Source organism: Labrus mixtus, chromosome 5, assembly GCF_963584025.1.
Source record: "Labrus mixtus chromosome 5, fLabMix1.1, whole genome shotgun sequence".
Taxonomy (NCBI): domain Eukaryota; kingdom Metazoa; phylum Chordata; class Actinopteri; order Labriformes; family Labridae; genus Labrus; species Labrus mixtus.
Window position 1 is genome coordinate 3,406,089 of NC_083616.1, and position 14,714 is coordinate 3,420,802.

Genomic DNA, 14,714 nt, shown 5'->3' on the forward strand with positions numbered 1-14,714 from the left:
TCACCAAGCTTTCCTAATCTATTTTAATGTGTGCTTACATGTGTAGACTACTGTTGTGTTTTTCAGTTCTTTAATAAACCTTACTTGCTACTAACTGCTGGCTTTCTACTTGAGATGAACGACATTCAAATGTGTGCCTTCAGACAAAGAGAAGCGGTGGATTTTGCATGCCAGCGTAAACATACGTGTCTTTAATAGTTATCATTAAGCGAAAAGTGAAAATAATTCTATTATGTTTGGTGTGGCTCTGAAGGAGCTGCTTCACGTCTGAGAAATAACTTGAGAATCCCTTGAGGTTCTGCTTGGCCACTTCAGACAGCATGACAAAGCAACAGTTATTTTTATTTTAAATTAAAAACAATCTGTAATAATCACTGGACATTAACAGTTTGAAAAAGGTGTGTTGGAGCTTGACCTTTGAGGACGTGTAGAGCGGTGAGTTCTGTTTTTGTGAATGAGTCAAGCATGGATTACAGTAATTCAATTAATGGATTAAAATAAACACCAGTAATGCTCCGATATGTCAGTATTTCAGTTGTTGGATTGTTTGTTATCTTACAAGGTTGAATATGGATTCTTAAAAATGCGACATTCAGAGGCATTACAGAGGGGAGACAGTATTAGCCAAGCCAGCTGGGAAGAGCAGCGTTGTGTGTACGCGTGCATTTTGGACTATATACTGTATGGAGAGCCTGCTACACTGAAACCCAATGTGAATTTGTAGACTGGGACGCCACTATTACGCCATCGTGAAATCAGTATGATTCAACAAAGACGTGATGACAGCTAAGCTTAGTTACGGCATTTTTGCAAAAAGAAAACAGTCTGAAAAGGGCGTCTCAAACCAAAACAAAGCTGTCCCTCAGTGCACTGCCTCCCCTCCTCCCCACCCCTCACCTTACTGTTCCGACAGAGTTCAGACTGATCTCCATTCAGATGTGCAGCCCAAATTTGATTCGGTTCTTATTTATTTAAATAATTTTATACTAAAATAAGTCATTTCATCACTGTGGAAAGTCTGTTGATTCTCCTTGAATTGTACCCTTCTGACAGAACTACCATCATTTTGTCTCTCAGCGTCCCAGAGTGGGCGGGCCGGTGATTTTACGTGTTTATGGTTATACAGGAAGGGCTTCACGTTGAGGGAACACGTTTAAAACAAAAACATTTAAAGGCCCTGACACACCAAGCAGACATCTGTGGGGTTGCCTAACGTCGCCTTTGTCTTGGCCAAAAAGTTGCACTTGAACACACCGCAAAGACTACAGCCGACGGCCAACCACCTCGTATGTTCTGCTCATGTATGAGAGGAAATAACTCTCCATGCCAGCAGGCGGTGGTAGTCTGTTGTTATGATACCAGAAGACCATTTTCACACTGCTGGTCACCACTCGTATTATAGGTAGTCTACTAATGGAGAATAATGTCTGATGAAAAGTTGAAAATGACACTGGCGTTGTCAGCTCTTGGTCTTTTAGTGGAAAAAGAAAAGAAGAGACGTAGGAGACAAATAAGGAGAAACCGCACTAATGGGTGAAAGCATGGATACTACAGCGGCATGCTCAAGGGGCTTTACAGAACCTGACAGGAGAGCTGGAGAGAAATGAAACCTCAGAACAGTCTTGCATTGACTCTGAATGAAGTCAAAATAGAAGCTAAAGAGAAGGGGGCGCAGGTGGCCTAGTGGTTAAAGCACGCCACATGTACAAAGACTGTAGCAGCTGGGGTTCAAATCCGATGTGAGGCTCCCTTCCTGCATGTTTTTCCCCACTCTCTCTGATTTCTGACTCTTTCCTCTGTCCTACAAAAAGGCATAAAAATCCCCAAAATAAAACCTAAAAAAAAGGAGCTCTAGAGAAGAATCAGCCCAGGAGCAAACGAATGGTTATAAAACTACAGGCGCTCTTGGCTCCTAGACGACAGCCTGACTAAACGCACGTTTCATTTGGCTGAAGCTGGAGGAGAGTGACACGTAGAGGGAAAGTTATGAAACCGTTGACTCTTGCTGTGGTTACCTAAAGCAGAGGAAACTTCCAGCACATGCACTTACAGAATATATCCAAGGTCAACGAGAGTGCTTGAAATTGGAAGGAATGCCAAGATTAACCTGTGGCCATCTGACTGCAAGCTTCCGCATGTTGGTATGATTTAGATCCTCAGCAGAGGCTCAGACATATGAAAGCTTTGAGGAATGCACTGATATTGGAGACATATGAGTCAGGTTTAATGTATAAGGGCCTGTTCGGTCGAACATGAGATCCACAATTTGGAAGATGTATGATCTTTTTGTATCTTCTCAGTTCTCATCAGTTCATACATTGAAACAGATGACTATTTATTTGTATTTTACCTTTGACCACTAAGGTGTAATGTTTATGCATTTCTTGAAGGGTGTATTTCTTGAAGGGTGTGACTGCTAGGAATGTGTCACTTGTGAACTTTGAACCAGGATAATTGCAATAACGGTATTGACAACCAGTTAGACAGCCACTATAATCCATACAACATTTTAAATGCCCATATTCATTTTAACATTTCATAATAGCATTAGTTGCTTTTCTTGCAGCATGATGGCAAAAAGATTGGTTAAAAATACAGTACATACTAAGGCCTGACCGATATGGGAGTTTTGGGGCCGATACAGTATCGATACCAGAAAGAGAAAACAAACTGATACCGATATATCGGCAGATATCATTCTAAGATCTGTAGCGATAGATAGATATGGATATACTTATTTATTGCGTTGATCATTGAAATGCAGTTATCAAGCACTAGTGGAAATGATATACAACGTAGACAAGATGTTCACTCAACTGGGAAGTAACTGAGCATGTCTGTGCATCACCGCTTCAATCTAGAGGGTGATAATACTTGTTGTTATCCATATTGCGCCCTCTGCTGGTGACAGAGAACTGCTAGTGTAATACAATGGAACTCAAATTAAATGCTATTTGACTGATGAATAAATCTTGTAATATCGGATCATATTGGAGATAGTAATTTTATATTCTAATATACGCCAATAGTATCGGCTAGCAGATTAATCGGTCGGGCTCCAGTGCAAACTATTATAAGTGCATTGAGGTAATGACTGAAATCAGTTGACAAATACGTTTTACACTTTGAAATCTGAAAAGTGTCGGCCCACATCATTCCCCACTAGGCGTACTTTATTTCATTGCACACACAGTACTTGTAGTTAATACTCACTTATAGACTCTAGCATTGTACTTCCTCTCCCCGGGGAAGCCAAACATGCCACAGATGACTCTACTGCTGAGCTGTGTCCACTCAGTGTTACAGATCTGCTTCCATTTGCCGCCGTCCTTCACCTCCACGTAGCCCTCCGTTACTGGGATACGCTTACGATACGATGACAGGATGGCTCGTATGCGTACGTCTTCCACTTGAATATCGAGGTTCTGTGGCGAAAAAAAACAAAGAGAAATGTAAATGAAAAGAAACATGCTCTAATGACGACAGTGTTACATAAAAGCTGCTTTCATGAGCAGCCAGTTCTGTCTTACTTCTATTTTATTTTGAAAACAACAGTTTGAGCACGTGTACGATGTTCATTTTAGAAAAAGAACACTACTTTCACACCGTGGCATATACAGAGTTTTGTGTTTTCATTTTCTGACCTCTGCAATCAGACGGGATGTAAACATGTGGTATGCACGCAGCCTTCCTGTGTTACATAACGGGCGATCATGCAGACTCAGTGCACTGCTTGTACATCTGCACCAGGTTGCTCAAACTTGATTGTAGTAAAAACCTTAAACAATGACATATTATACCCCTTCTCCACCTTTTCAAACAGTCCCCTGTGGTCTAAATGAAACATCTGTGCTGTGCTTTGGTCAAAATATAACATGAATCAAGCACCAGAGGAGGTTTGTGACCCTGTATAAACCAGCTCTCTCAGAACGCTCCGTTTTGGTGTGTGTGTCTCTTTAAATGAAATGACCCCCCCTGAGTTTTACTGGTAGACATCACTCCTCTGTAGAAAGAATAAAAATGGCTGACCTGCTCAAAAGTTTTGTTCTAGTCTGGGGGTGGAGTCCATGGGTAGAGATAACAGGGGAGGGGAGGGGATTTTTTTTTTTTTTTTTACCAGAATCCCACTATGATGTCACAAGGAGAGCAAATTTGAAATGGAGCATTTTTCTCTGTGTTGTAAGACTTATGCAGACCACAAACAAAGGACTGGATGGGTTTATTTCACATTGTGTCGGTCTGTAGACTCTCAGGTTACCCAAATATATGTTCAACACTGTCAAAGTGGATCTTTCATAATATGTCCCCTTTAAATTTGAACACAGTTTCTGGCTTTCAAACAAATCAAAGAATGTCAATGGTTTAAAAAGATTAGTCAAACGATGGCGGCTAATCTTTTCTGTTTAAGGATAAGAATAGACACTTGGCTGTGCCTTTCTCATTTTAAATATCATGATAGTCTCACATCAGTCCTCTGGTTTAACTGTCTGGTCCCGGGTCAACCAGTCTGTAATCAAATCTGTAGAGAGCCTTCACAATCAGGCCTTGAAAATTCTGACAAAAACCAATGAGACATCATCACTTCCCCATTTTAAACAGATTTGCTCCTCAACCTTTCTGCAAAAACTTACAGAGACTAGAGGGCTGCAGCAGATCAGCTTCAAGTGGCAGCTGTGGAGTTTCATTTTGCAAAACATATTTTGCTCAAACAGCTTTTTTCTGTGAAAGCAGCAAAATTCTGGAACTCAACAACAGACTTGTCCAGCCAACCATTATCTGTTACCGGTTTTCCCATTCAGTGTAGCGTGAGGACTGGAGGCGATCCCAGCTGTCATTGGGCGAGAGGCGGGGTTACACCCTGGACTGTTCGAGAGTCAGTCACAGGGCTGACATGTAGAGACAGACAACCAGACACACTCACATTCACACCTACAGGCAATTTGGAGTCACCAGTTAACCTAACGAGCATGTCTTTGGACTGTGGGAGGAAGCTGGAGAACATGGAGAGAACCAACACATGCATGAGGAGAACATGCAAACTCCACAGAGAGTCCAACGGCGATTCCTCCTCGCTGTGAGGAAACAACGCTATCCACTGCCCCCCCCATTCAGCCCGCAACAGACTAGTACTCATGCATAATTTGCTGTAGCTATAACAGCTAAATGTGTGTCTTGCTGTACCAAGTTTACTCTTTCTTTTTCCTTTTTAATTTAACTGTTTTAATATTTTATCCACACAAAAGCACTTCTAGCGGTGGGTGTTGCAAATCAGCATCTGCTATAAACACTATGATACTTACATTTGATTGCTGTTTTTAGTTTGTCCATGTACTTTGTATCTGTCCCTATCAAATCAACCAGAATTAAAAACATAAATAATGACTGGCAATAATGGCAAATACACAGCACTATGAACACGCAAGAATTACAGACTAGTTACAAACTACGGCTTGGCTATGGCTTGCTTCTTCAGCTGTATATATTTGAACCAGAGTTTACTGCTGAATAAACGTAGTGCAGAAAGGAAACAGCTGATTGGGTGCATCTTAGCATCTGTAAGTACTTAGGGGCGGTTGTGGATCAGTGGAAGAATCGGACTTATCTAAACAATCTCACTTCCTGTGCTCCCAGTCTACATGTTGAATCTTACTTAGGCACAGCACTGTACCCCAACATTGCTCCCGAGTGGTAGTGAAAGCAGTATGTAAGTGCGTTAATAGCGATGGATACTTTATTTTGCCTTTATTAGATAGGACAGCTGAAGAGAGACATGTTGGACAAGAAAGTGGGGATGACATGCATCAAAGAGCCGAGGTTGTATGTAAATCATACAATTTAGTATCAGACAAGAATTACATTTGAATTTAAGTATTAAAGGTCACATGTCTTGTTCTAAATCCACTCTGATCCTGTATTTGATCATGTCTATAAACCCCTCTATTTCAGCCCTGCTCAGAACAGACTGTTTCTGTGTCTGTACCTTTAAATATGTAAATGAGCTGTGTCTGACCACGCCCCCTCTCTGGAAGGGCTTAGGTTGCTCTGGCTATTTCGCTCCATGTCCTATTGTTTATGGTGAGAAGGCAGACTCAGAGGTGCAGAACAAACACAAAGGGAAAATCTCCAAACAGCCTGTTTGAGCACACATTTTCTGAAGAGTGGAGCAGGCAGAAGATGGAGAGGATGGACTTTTCTCTTGATTTTTAAACAGACTAGAGACACATATTAGTGTTAGAAAAACATGGTGAAGGGTAATTTGCATAATATGTGACCTTTAAGAGTTCCAGCTGCTACAAGTTTTAATTTTGAAAACAAAAAAATCAAGATAGAAAAACAGAGTCAAAATATACATCGAATCAATTTTTTCCAACATGGTTCTGTTTTTATAATTATTTTTAATTTCCTTATGCAGTTGAGTTATAATCAGTAATGTGGTGCTGTGGTAAAACATATTCACTGACAGCTCTATTGACAAATGCACTGTGGCCGTCAGACTGACAGAGGAGGAATGTAGCAAACTCCAACGCAAGAGTCATTCAACTGTCCATAACCGTGAGCGTCTGCTCCACACCAAAACAAGAATGTGTTGGACTGCTCTGACCTGAGGAATCTTGGCCATTTTATCTGTGAGCTAAATCAGTGCTCTGGTTCCCAGAAGGGGCAGGATGTCAATATCCGAGCACCCCCAGCTGATCACTACTGCGGGGAGAACACCTCATCCATCTTTACATACAGCCAATGTTATCAGAATGATCTACGCTGAGGGCGGCCTCACACATACCTTACTGGGATATTTATTAAAAATATGTGTTAGAATCGACCTTGACACACGGATGATGTTTGTGTCTGTGTTTTCACCAAGTCAACCTAGTCAGGCAGCCAGCTCAGAATCCTTTGGGACTTTTTGCTCGGATTAAATCAACATTTTCCTCTGCCGTAGACCAAACCCACATTCTTGTGCTTACGTGACAGTGCAGGCAAGGGGGGGGGGGCACAGTCTGGCAGCTAGGGGGATGGGGTGTGCAGACTTTTAAAGCCACTGTCATTTAAAGCCAAAAAAAAATTATCTTGGCACCAAATAATCAGAAAGAAGGGTTTTTCTTAAATACCCATTTTGCCTCCAGGGAAGGGCAGAGATGCCACGAGCATGAAAGGTACAAATTACAAGTCCTTTTTTTAGTCAGCTATCTGACCACATCTGGACATTCTGGTCGGAGGCAACAAGGTTTCTATAGAGGTCACAACAAAGCTGTGTTCACACACGGGCCTGAACATTTAAAGAAAGTCTGAGTTGCTTATTCACACACGTTCTTTACAATCTGAACTTTTCCCCGTCCAAGGAGAGGGGGTCCCCCTGAATTGATAAGGATGTCTTTATTTGGGGGCTGGAATGAAAAAGTCCAGATAAAGTCAAGGTGGGGAAAAGTGTGGCTGGTTGTGTTCACATATTGCAGCCTTACCCCTTTCTTTTTCGTCGATTTATTATCTCTTAATAATTTCCTGTTTACAGTTCAGACGTTCCTCAAGTGTGTTTTGCAGCATGGACAGCAGTATATGGTATGGTCTACGATTTCTGGGGACCAAACCTTGCACCAACTTTGCATAAATATTTGATCAGTTCATATGATCCAGTGTTTTAAAACTGATTTATACAGTTTCTATGAAAATGTGACTCCAGCAAAGGAGCACATGTGTGTCTTGTTTCAGCACACTCCATGGAGAAAAGTGGACTTTTCCTGACTCTTTGCTCGTCTAGAAGGAACAGCAGCACAGATGGGAAAACCATTCATGGGATGTTGTGCTCGAGTGCGGTGAAGGGGCCTCAATATGTTGCAACTCCGCTCTGATTCACTGAGGCTACTTCAAGCTTGTAACGCACATTTTTCTTTCTTTTTCAAAAGCCCTTTTCTTTTTTTTTGATTCAAGGCCCAGTTACTCAATTTGCAAGCTACCACACTCTAGTTATCAGGTCTTAAACACAAATTCATAAATGCACAGTACAAGCCACTGCAAAGCACACAGACACAGTCCCAACACTAGATCTGTCGAGTCTAGTCCCAGTCAAAGTAGAAATGGAAACATTGTGTTGCTCTGGAGGAATTCATTTTTAATTTAATGCCAAATAGTCGCTCTGTTTGTTGTATCACTATGAATGTTAAATTATACTTTGTTCAACTGAGGGAAGAGGATAATCTTGTGTGTTAAGCTGTTACTCGCGTTAAACACACTAACAGAAGCACAATGACATTTGCGTTGCTGGTTTTGAGGCTGAAGAGAGTCGTGTCAGTGACGTGAAACAAAAACACAACACGATGTCAAAGAAGAAGCTAAAACCCTCCTTAGAGGAGCTGATGGTTTTACATTACTTATCAGTGCATTTGTTTCGACAAGATCCGCCTTTCAAAGTTCAAAGAGGGCCTGAGACACAAAAAGTAGAGCCTCCTAATTAATCGGCCAGCAGATAGTATCGGCCAATATTAGCATATCCAATGACTATCATATCGGCTAATTTTATGGCAGATATGCGCCGATATCACTGGACTTATTCACCAGTCTAATAGCATAGGTCCCAACCGATATGGGATTCTTGGGCCCGATATCAATGTTTGGGAGGGAAAAAAATCTTATACCCATTTATTGGCCAATATTTTTCTTAGATCTATGTTGTCTCACCACTTGACACTCTGGAGAGTGATGGTGCTTGTTGTAGTCCATATAGTGCCCTCTGCTGATGAAAGAGAACTGCTAGTGTCAAACAATGAAACTCAAATGAAATGCTATTTGACTGGTGAATAAATCGAGTAATATCGGTGCATATCTCTGATAAAATTAGCCGATACGATAGTCACTGGATATGCTAATATCAACTGATGTTATTGGCCAGCCGATTAATCGGTCGGGCTCTCGACGACATGGTGAATGGTAAATGGACTTCAGATAGTATAGCACTTTTCTAGTCTTCTGACTACTCAAAGTTTACACCTCAGGTCACACCTGCAGAGGCTGCTATGTGAAGTGTCCATCCGTATTAACTAATCCATTCATACACTTTCATACACCACAGACCAAGCAGTAGGAGCGACTTTGGGTTAAGTATTCCCAAGGATAAATCGGACATGTGGCTGCAGGAGCTGGGGATCAAACCCTTTGACCTTTCGCTTGAGACAGCCAACTCTACCAACTGAGCCACAGCCACCCGACATCTGCAGCCGTGCTGTCAACCCCATTCTCCAGTTAGATCAGCTTTCATCTCATCAGCCTCAGATAACACCATCAACCATCTTCCCATCAACCCCAGTCTTCATAGTTCCATCAGCTTCTTCATCCCATTAGCTTTAAAACGACACCATCAGCTAACGCCTCCACCTCCACCGGTGTCTGGACTCCACGGCGGGATAGATGTTGCTGCTCACATCTTGGATCTCCCTAGCTCCATGTAGAGTTCAAGCACCAAAGATTCTCCAACAATAACTCAATATCACATATGTAAAATACATATTTATCTTTGATTCATTTAATTTTCTCTACTGATTGAACCAAAAATATCTGTAAATAAGTCTGTTAATGACTATGACCTGATTATTAATTGTATAATCAGAGGTTGAATCAGTCCGAGGCTACCTGAGCCTAAAGCCCCCATGTGCAGAGATGATCTTGGCTGTTACACACAACAGGAAAGAGAGAGAGTGACTATCTGGACGAGCTGCTCCTGCTGGCTCGCTCAAGGCAGGAAGCTGTTAAAAAATGGTGACACTTGTATCACATTAAACTGGTAGAAAAAGTCCCCAACCCCTACAGCTCATCGTCTGTATGTAGACAGTATTGACCTTCAGCTCTGCAGATCCAAAAAAGGAGCAAACCGCGAGGAGCAGGAACACGTTATGGGCTTGAATATCATAACACGTTAAATGCTTTGTGTATGACTGTGAGACAGAAGCACATAGTCGTTGCAAATGAGGGCAGAGTTCAGGTTGCTATTAGCGGATGCAATCCTGTCTTGCAAAATTTACACAAAAAAATCTCATCCTGTTTTCTTAACAAACGAGTCGACAACAATCATCAATCGTACAGATTCAATATGTCAATTATTTAACCCTTTAGAAACATTCATGCTACAAAAACAACCAGAGTTATTTGTAATTAAAATGGTTTTAAGTGCAACTTCAGAGAAGAGGACGACAGAATATTTACCTGAGAATGAGAAGAGACATCTTTGTACATCTTAGAATAACTACGAGAATCACTAATATAAGTCAGTGTTTCTGCTCTCAGGACGCTGAACTGCATTGAATATGGGCACTGCCAGTGCTAAAAGCGTCCTGAGTGGGCGCAGACCCTCAGTACTTCCGAAGGTTTCAATTTGAAATGTTCTTTTTTTATAATGTTGTAGAACAACTCGATGACAGAACTGACAGCCTGGATTGCTTAAGCATCAGGAATGTGCTAAATACATTTGGTATTTTTAACGTACATCCTTGATGAAAAAAAAGATGTGTTTTAGTACACAAAGTATGGAGAGTCTTCACTGTCAATGGGAACAGACACATTAGCAAGAATATATTATGTAGCCTTTTCTTCTAAACTGTAGTCATTGTTTTACAGGGCACACTAGTGTGAGTGCTCTGTTTCTCAAGCTTGGTACACTTCCTTGTCTCTGGCACTCTTGGAAGATGTGTGCTTCGGCACGGTGCGGTTCATGCACGAGCACAAGCATGGGAACACAGCGTGGACAGCCTTCATTATGGAGAAATCCTGGAGTGTTCTGTCTGTATCTGACTAACATGACTCAAAATAAGACACAAAGTCAGTAAAGTAGCTGTCATGTTCTCCGATGTACAGACGCGGACTCGACCGCGCTTCCCTTTTATTTAATTTAGTTTTTAATTTTGAGTCAGCCTCTCTTGTAAACTCAGCACGCTTCATGATCACATAAAGTCATGCATGTGTTGTGTTATAACGTTATGTAGAAGAGGTAACTGTGCTCAGGCCCGGTTAGTCCTGGAGCAGCGTGAGTGCAGACCAGCGGGGGAATGGGGAGGGGGGACAATCGGGCTTAAGTGCAGCACAGGTCAACTTTGCCTAGTGTGAGTATGCCCTTATTCTTAACACTGTTTTGTATTGTGAGTAAGGAACCCAAAAGGCTGCAGGTCCATCATGTATACGAAGAAGTGTCTGAAAAGGGGGATTGACCAAAGACCACTGGCACAAGATTAACTAGCTCTGATCCATTCTTTGTCTTTCTGTATAAGTTGATTTAAATAAAACAACCAACATCTAAATGTGAAAATATAAATGTCCTCAATGGTAAAGACACATTAATTCAGTGTATCTTGCTCACCTCTGTCACTGATAGAAATAAAGCCAATCACAGTTTTTGGTAACTTGGTACAAAAGTCTCCTGTGAAGTTAACATTTGAGTTCAGTTTTTCCATCAAACACAGAGTGCAGAGAGGAACATATGGTTTGAATAAAGGGCTTTCTGTGTGCCAGCAGAAATCACCTCACATCCACAGCAGCATACCAAGAAACTGGTTTCATGTACCACACTTTGGTTGGAAGTCTCTTTCTGAGTATTTCAGCGAGCCTGCAGCCACTTTCATGTAGGTGACCAACAAGTTCCATCTGGAAGTCGACTCTTCGAAGAGATTATTCCACCAGCTGCTCGCACAAACAGAGAAATGTGTCAAAGGAAACCCAGAGAGCAATGTGTCACTGAGAGCTAGTCCTCCTTTAAAATACATCGTATGAGCCCTTGTTTTTTGAAACTGAAAGCAGATGTTTCTCAAAATTGTGACAAACCAGGAACAAAAGCATAAATTACAAAGACGACGACTGAATGACATTAAAACAAATGGATAATTAAGACACACTTGGGAGCGATTAAGGGTAGAGGAATCTGGTACAGCTAGGAAGTTTGAATCTTTGTTGTCTCTTGACAAGTCAAATAAATCAAATACAATGAAGCTCACAGTTGATGGCAACGCATCACTTTGGTTGTTTTTTATCCTTTCAAATGGAAATCCAGATGTAGCTAGATGTGCAAGATCTGAAGACATACATTTTATGACTAAAATGGATCGTTTGTTTGAACACATCAAGTGATGACAGTGTTGCAAAATTCCAGACGATGATTTTTACCAACATGCATACCAACAATAGTTTTCTAACTATTAAAGTATTTTTTCAGATGAGGACAGAACATATGTGAGGGAGAGGGTGGGTAGACAAGCACCAAGGGGCCACAGATCATAGTAGAACCCACAAATTATTCATATAAGGGACGCCTTCTGCATACCGACTAAGCTTAAAGAGTGCCCCTGCATATATTCTGAAATAAGAGTAAACAGCCATGCTAGCACTCCTTTGAGGCCCCGTGTCCTCGTAGCATTTTTTTTGTCTGGGCAGAAAAGCGCTGGCTGTGCGCTCAGGAGAGTTTCATGAAGCTTGCACGTCCGCCCTGTCTCTATGACAACAGTCTGTTGATAACAGCCGCTGTATGACCGACACGGCTTTGTTACCTTTTACTGTATGTTTTTTTTAAGTGATATCGTTTTTGCTCGGTTTTTAACATGTGATTAAATATGCAATTCATCAGGATGCTACTGTTTTACACAGAAACTAATGGAGATCTTACTAAACAAACAATTAAACAATTAATCGAGATTACAAATGTGAATGGTACATAGCTTTATACACACACACACGCTCATGTAAGGTCATATTAGTAAGCCATGAAGAGAGTAAGATCCTCTATTCACACAGATATCTGACTGAGAGTAACATCTTATAATCTCCAGGGAACAAACATCCGTCCACGTTGCACTGCAGGAATGTTGTGTCTTTGGGAGAAATGTTTTACATAGCAGCAGAAATATCTATCAGCTTTGTGAAAATTAACACTTCCAATCATTTCAAGATTGTGACACAAAGGGAAGTGGTGTATTAATTCAGGATCACAGTGTGAAGTGTGCTAAAGGGCTGACAAGGAATTTATGGCACCCTACCACAGCATGACTGGAGGTTTACATGGAGGAAAGTTGATGATTTAGCCTTCAGGCCTCAGAGGGAAAGAAAATAACCACACGACTGGAAAATGGGAGCTGTAAACTCGGTTTGGGGTGACTTCACCGCAGCCTGTAATCTACCTCTGAGAGATAGAGCGGCGGAAAGGACACTAAAGATTTACTTTGGTCTGATCATCTGCACAGACAGAGAACATAGCTACCTGTTCTAGCATGATGCCCAAAGAAGATTGGTCAGAATAAGACAGCAGCCGTTTTCACAAATACACTCCTGAAAATATCTAGACAGTTTCAGGAAGACTGCCTCGACCTGGCTGTTCAGATATGCTCCTCTCACAGCGGTAGACTATCCCAGCAGACGAAGCCACAGAGTCTGCTATAAGTTGCTATAATGAGAATACTTTCCTTTATATCAATGCTATGTGTAATTAAACAGAATCACAATATGAACTCAAAAGTGGAGAACAACATATTGACGAACAGAAAACGTAATGCAGCCGTTTAAATTGCATGCACGGGGATCGTAGCGGCGTCATCTTTTGTTATTGTTTTGATTGAGAGCCCCCTGGTGATGGAGTTTACTTACCATGCGTTTAAGGTCTAATCACCAGGAATATTCCCCTCAAACCGCTGCTCGTCAAGTCGGTGTTTACTGCTTATTTTTCCTTTCTGAGGGCTGACTTGATTAAATCAGGTTTAGAAATATGACTAACTAATATGCACTAACTGTTCAGATGATTGGGATAAGTGAGGCGGCATGTTGGACTGTGCAGAAACACACACACACTGCCAAGCATTACATTTCATAGACCCTGGAGTTTCCTCATGTTGAACTGAAGTTTGAAATGGATCGTTAGCCATGTGGTGTGATCACTGGTCAGAGCGCCGTCATTCCCTGTAGCCACTTCTGCATACCCAAAACCAAGAGGTGAGGCAGGAGACTTCCCCATAGTGTGACAGGAATATATATAAATAGCCAGCAGAGAAATAGCACAGAAAATGTTCCAGAGACGAAGAACTGAACACTGGCTGTCATTCTGTGTTGTTTACTCTGCAGCTGACTGAGACACGATGCTAAATATACAGCTGCTGAAGTCAGTGCAGAGCCAGGAACACAAAGAGGCATATTTAAGGCACGAGATGTTTATTCTCTGCCCGTTCACGAGGCCGTCAAAAAACAGGCAATGTTCAGAAGAGAACACTGCCTGTTATTTAAGGCTTCTAGTCTTAATTTGATAAGGGAGACAGGAAACACTGGGAGAGAGAGAGAGAGCGAGAGAGAGAGTGGGGGATGATGTGCACCAAATCTCGACAGGACTGGGAGCTGAACCGCCTACCAGTGCGACCAGGACTGTAGCCATTGTACATGGGACGCTTTACAAACTGAGCTCGACCAGCGCCCTGTTATTTGAACTATTTCAGAAGACAATGCAGTCCCTGAATGGAATCTGTGCACAGAGGTCAAAGGTCAGTTACACGTGCATGCAAAGGCTTCAAGTTTCACCTCCTTCTTAGCTCACTCTGTGGGTGTTTCCTTTGTGGTCGACCAGCTGCTGTACTGAAGCGGCCCATCACCTGAGAGGGAAGTTGAGCCTCTTACACATGATGGCTAACCTAACCTCTCTGAAAGCCCTGCAATCATCCTATTCCACAAAACTGCCAGCAAAAAACGTGACACATTACAGTACCACT

The 14,714-nt window shown here is 41.8% G+C and overlaps 1 protein-coding gene across 1 annotated transcript in view; it reads right to left on the reverse strand.

Annotated features, from left to right (window-relative positions):
* Positions 1 to 14,714, reverse strand: part of loxl2b (lysyl oxidase-like 2b) — a 43,321-nt gene that overhangs the window by 20,560 nt on the left and 8,047 nt on the right. Inside the window, exon 4 of the mRNA XM_061037340.1 lies at positions 3,214 to 3,425. Within this exon, the coding sequence (XP_060893323.1) occupies positions 3,214 to 3,425 (212 nt within the window). The remainder of the gene's footprint in view (positions 1 to 3,213; positions 3,426 to 14,714) is intronic.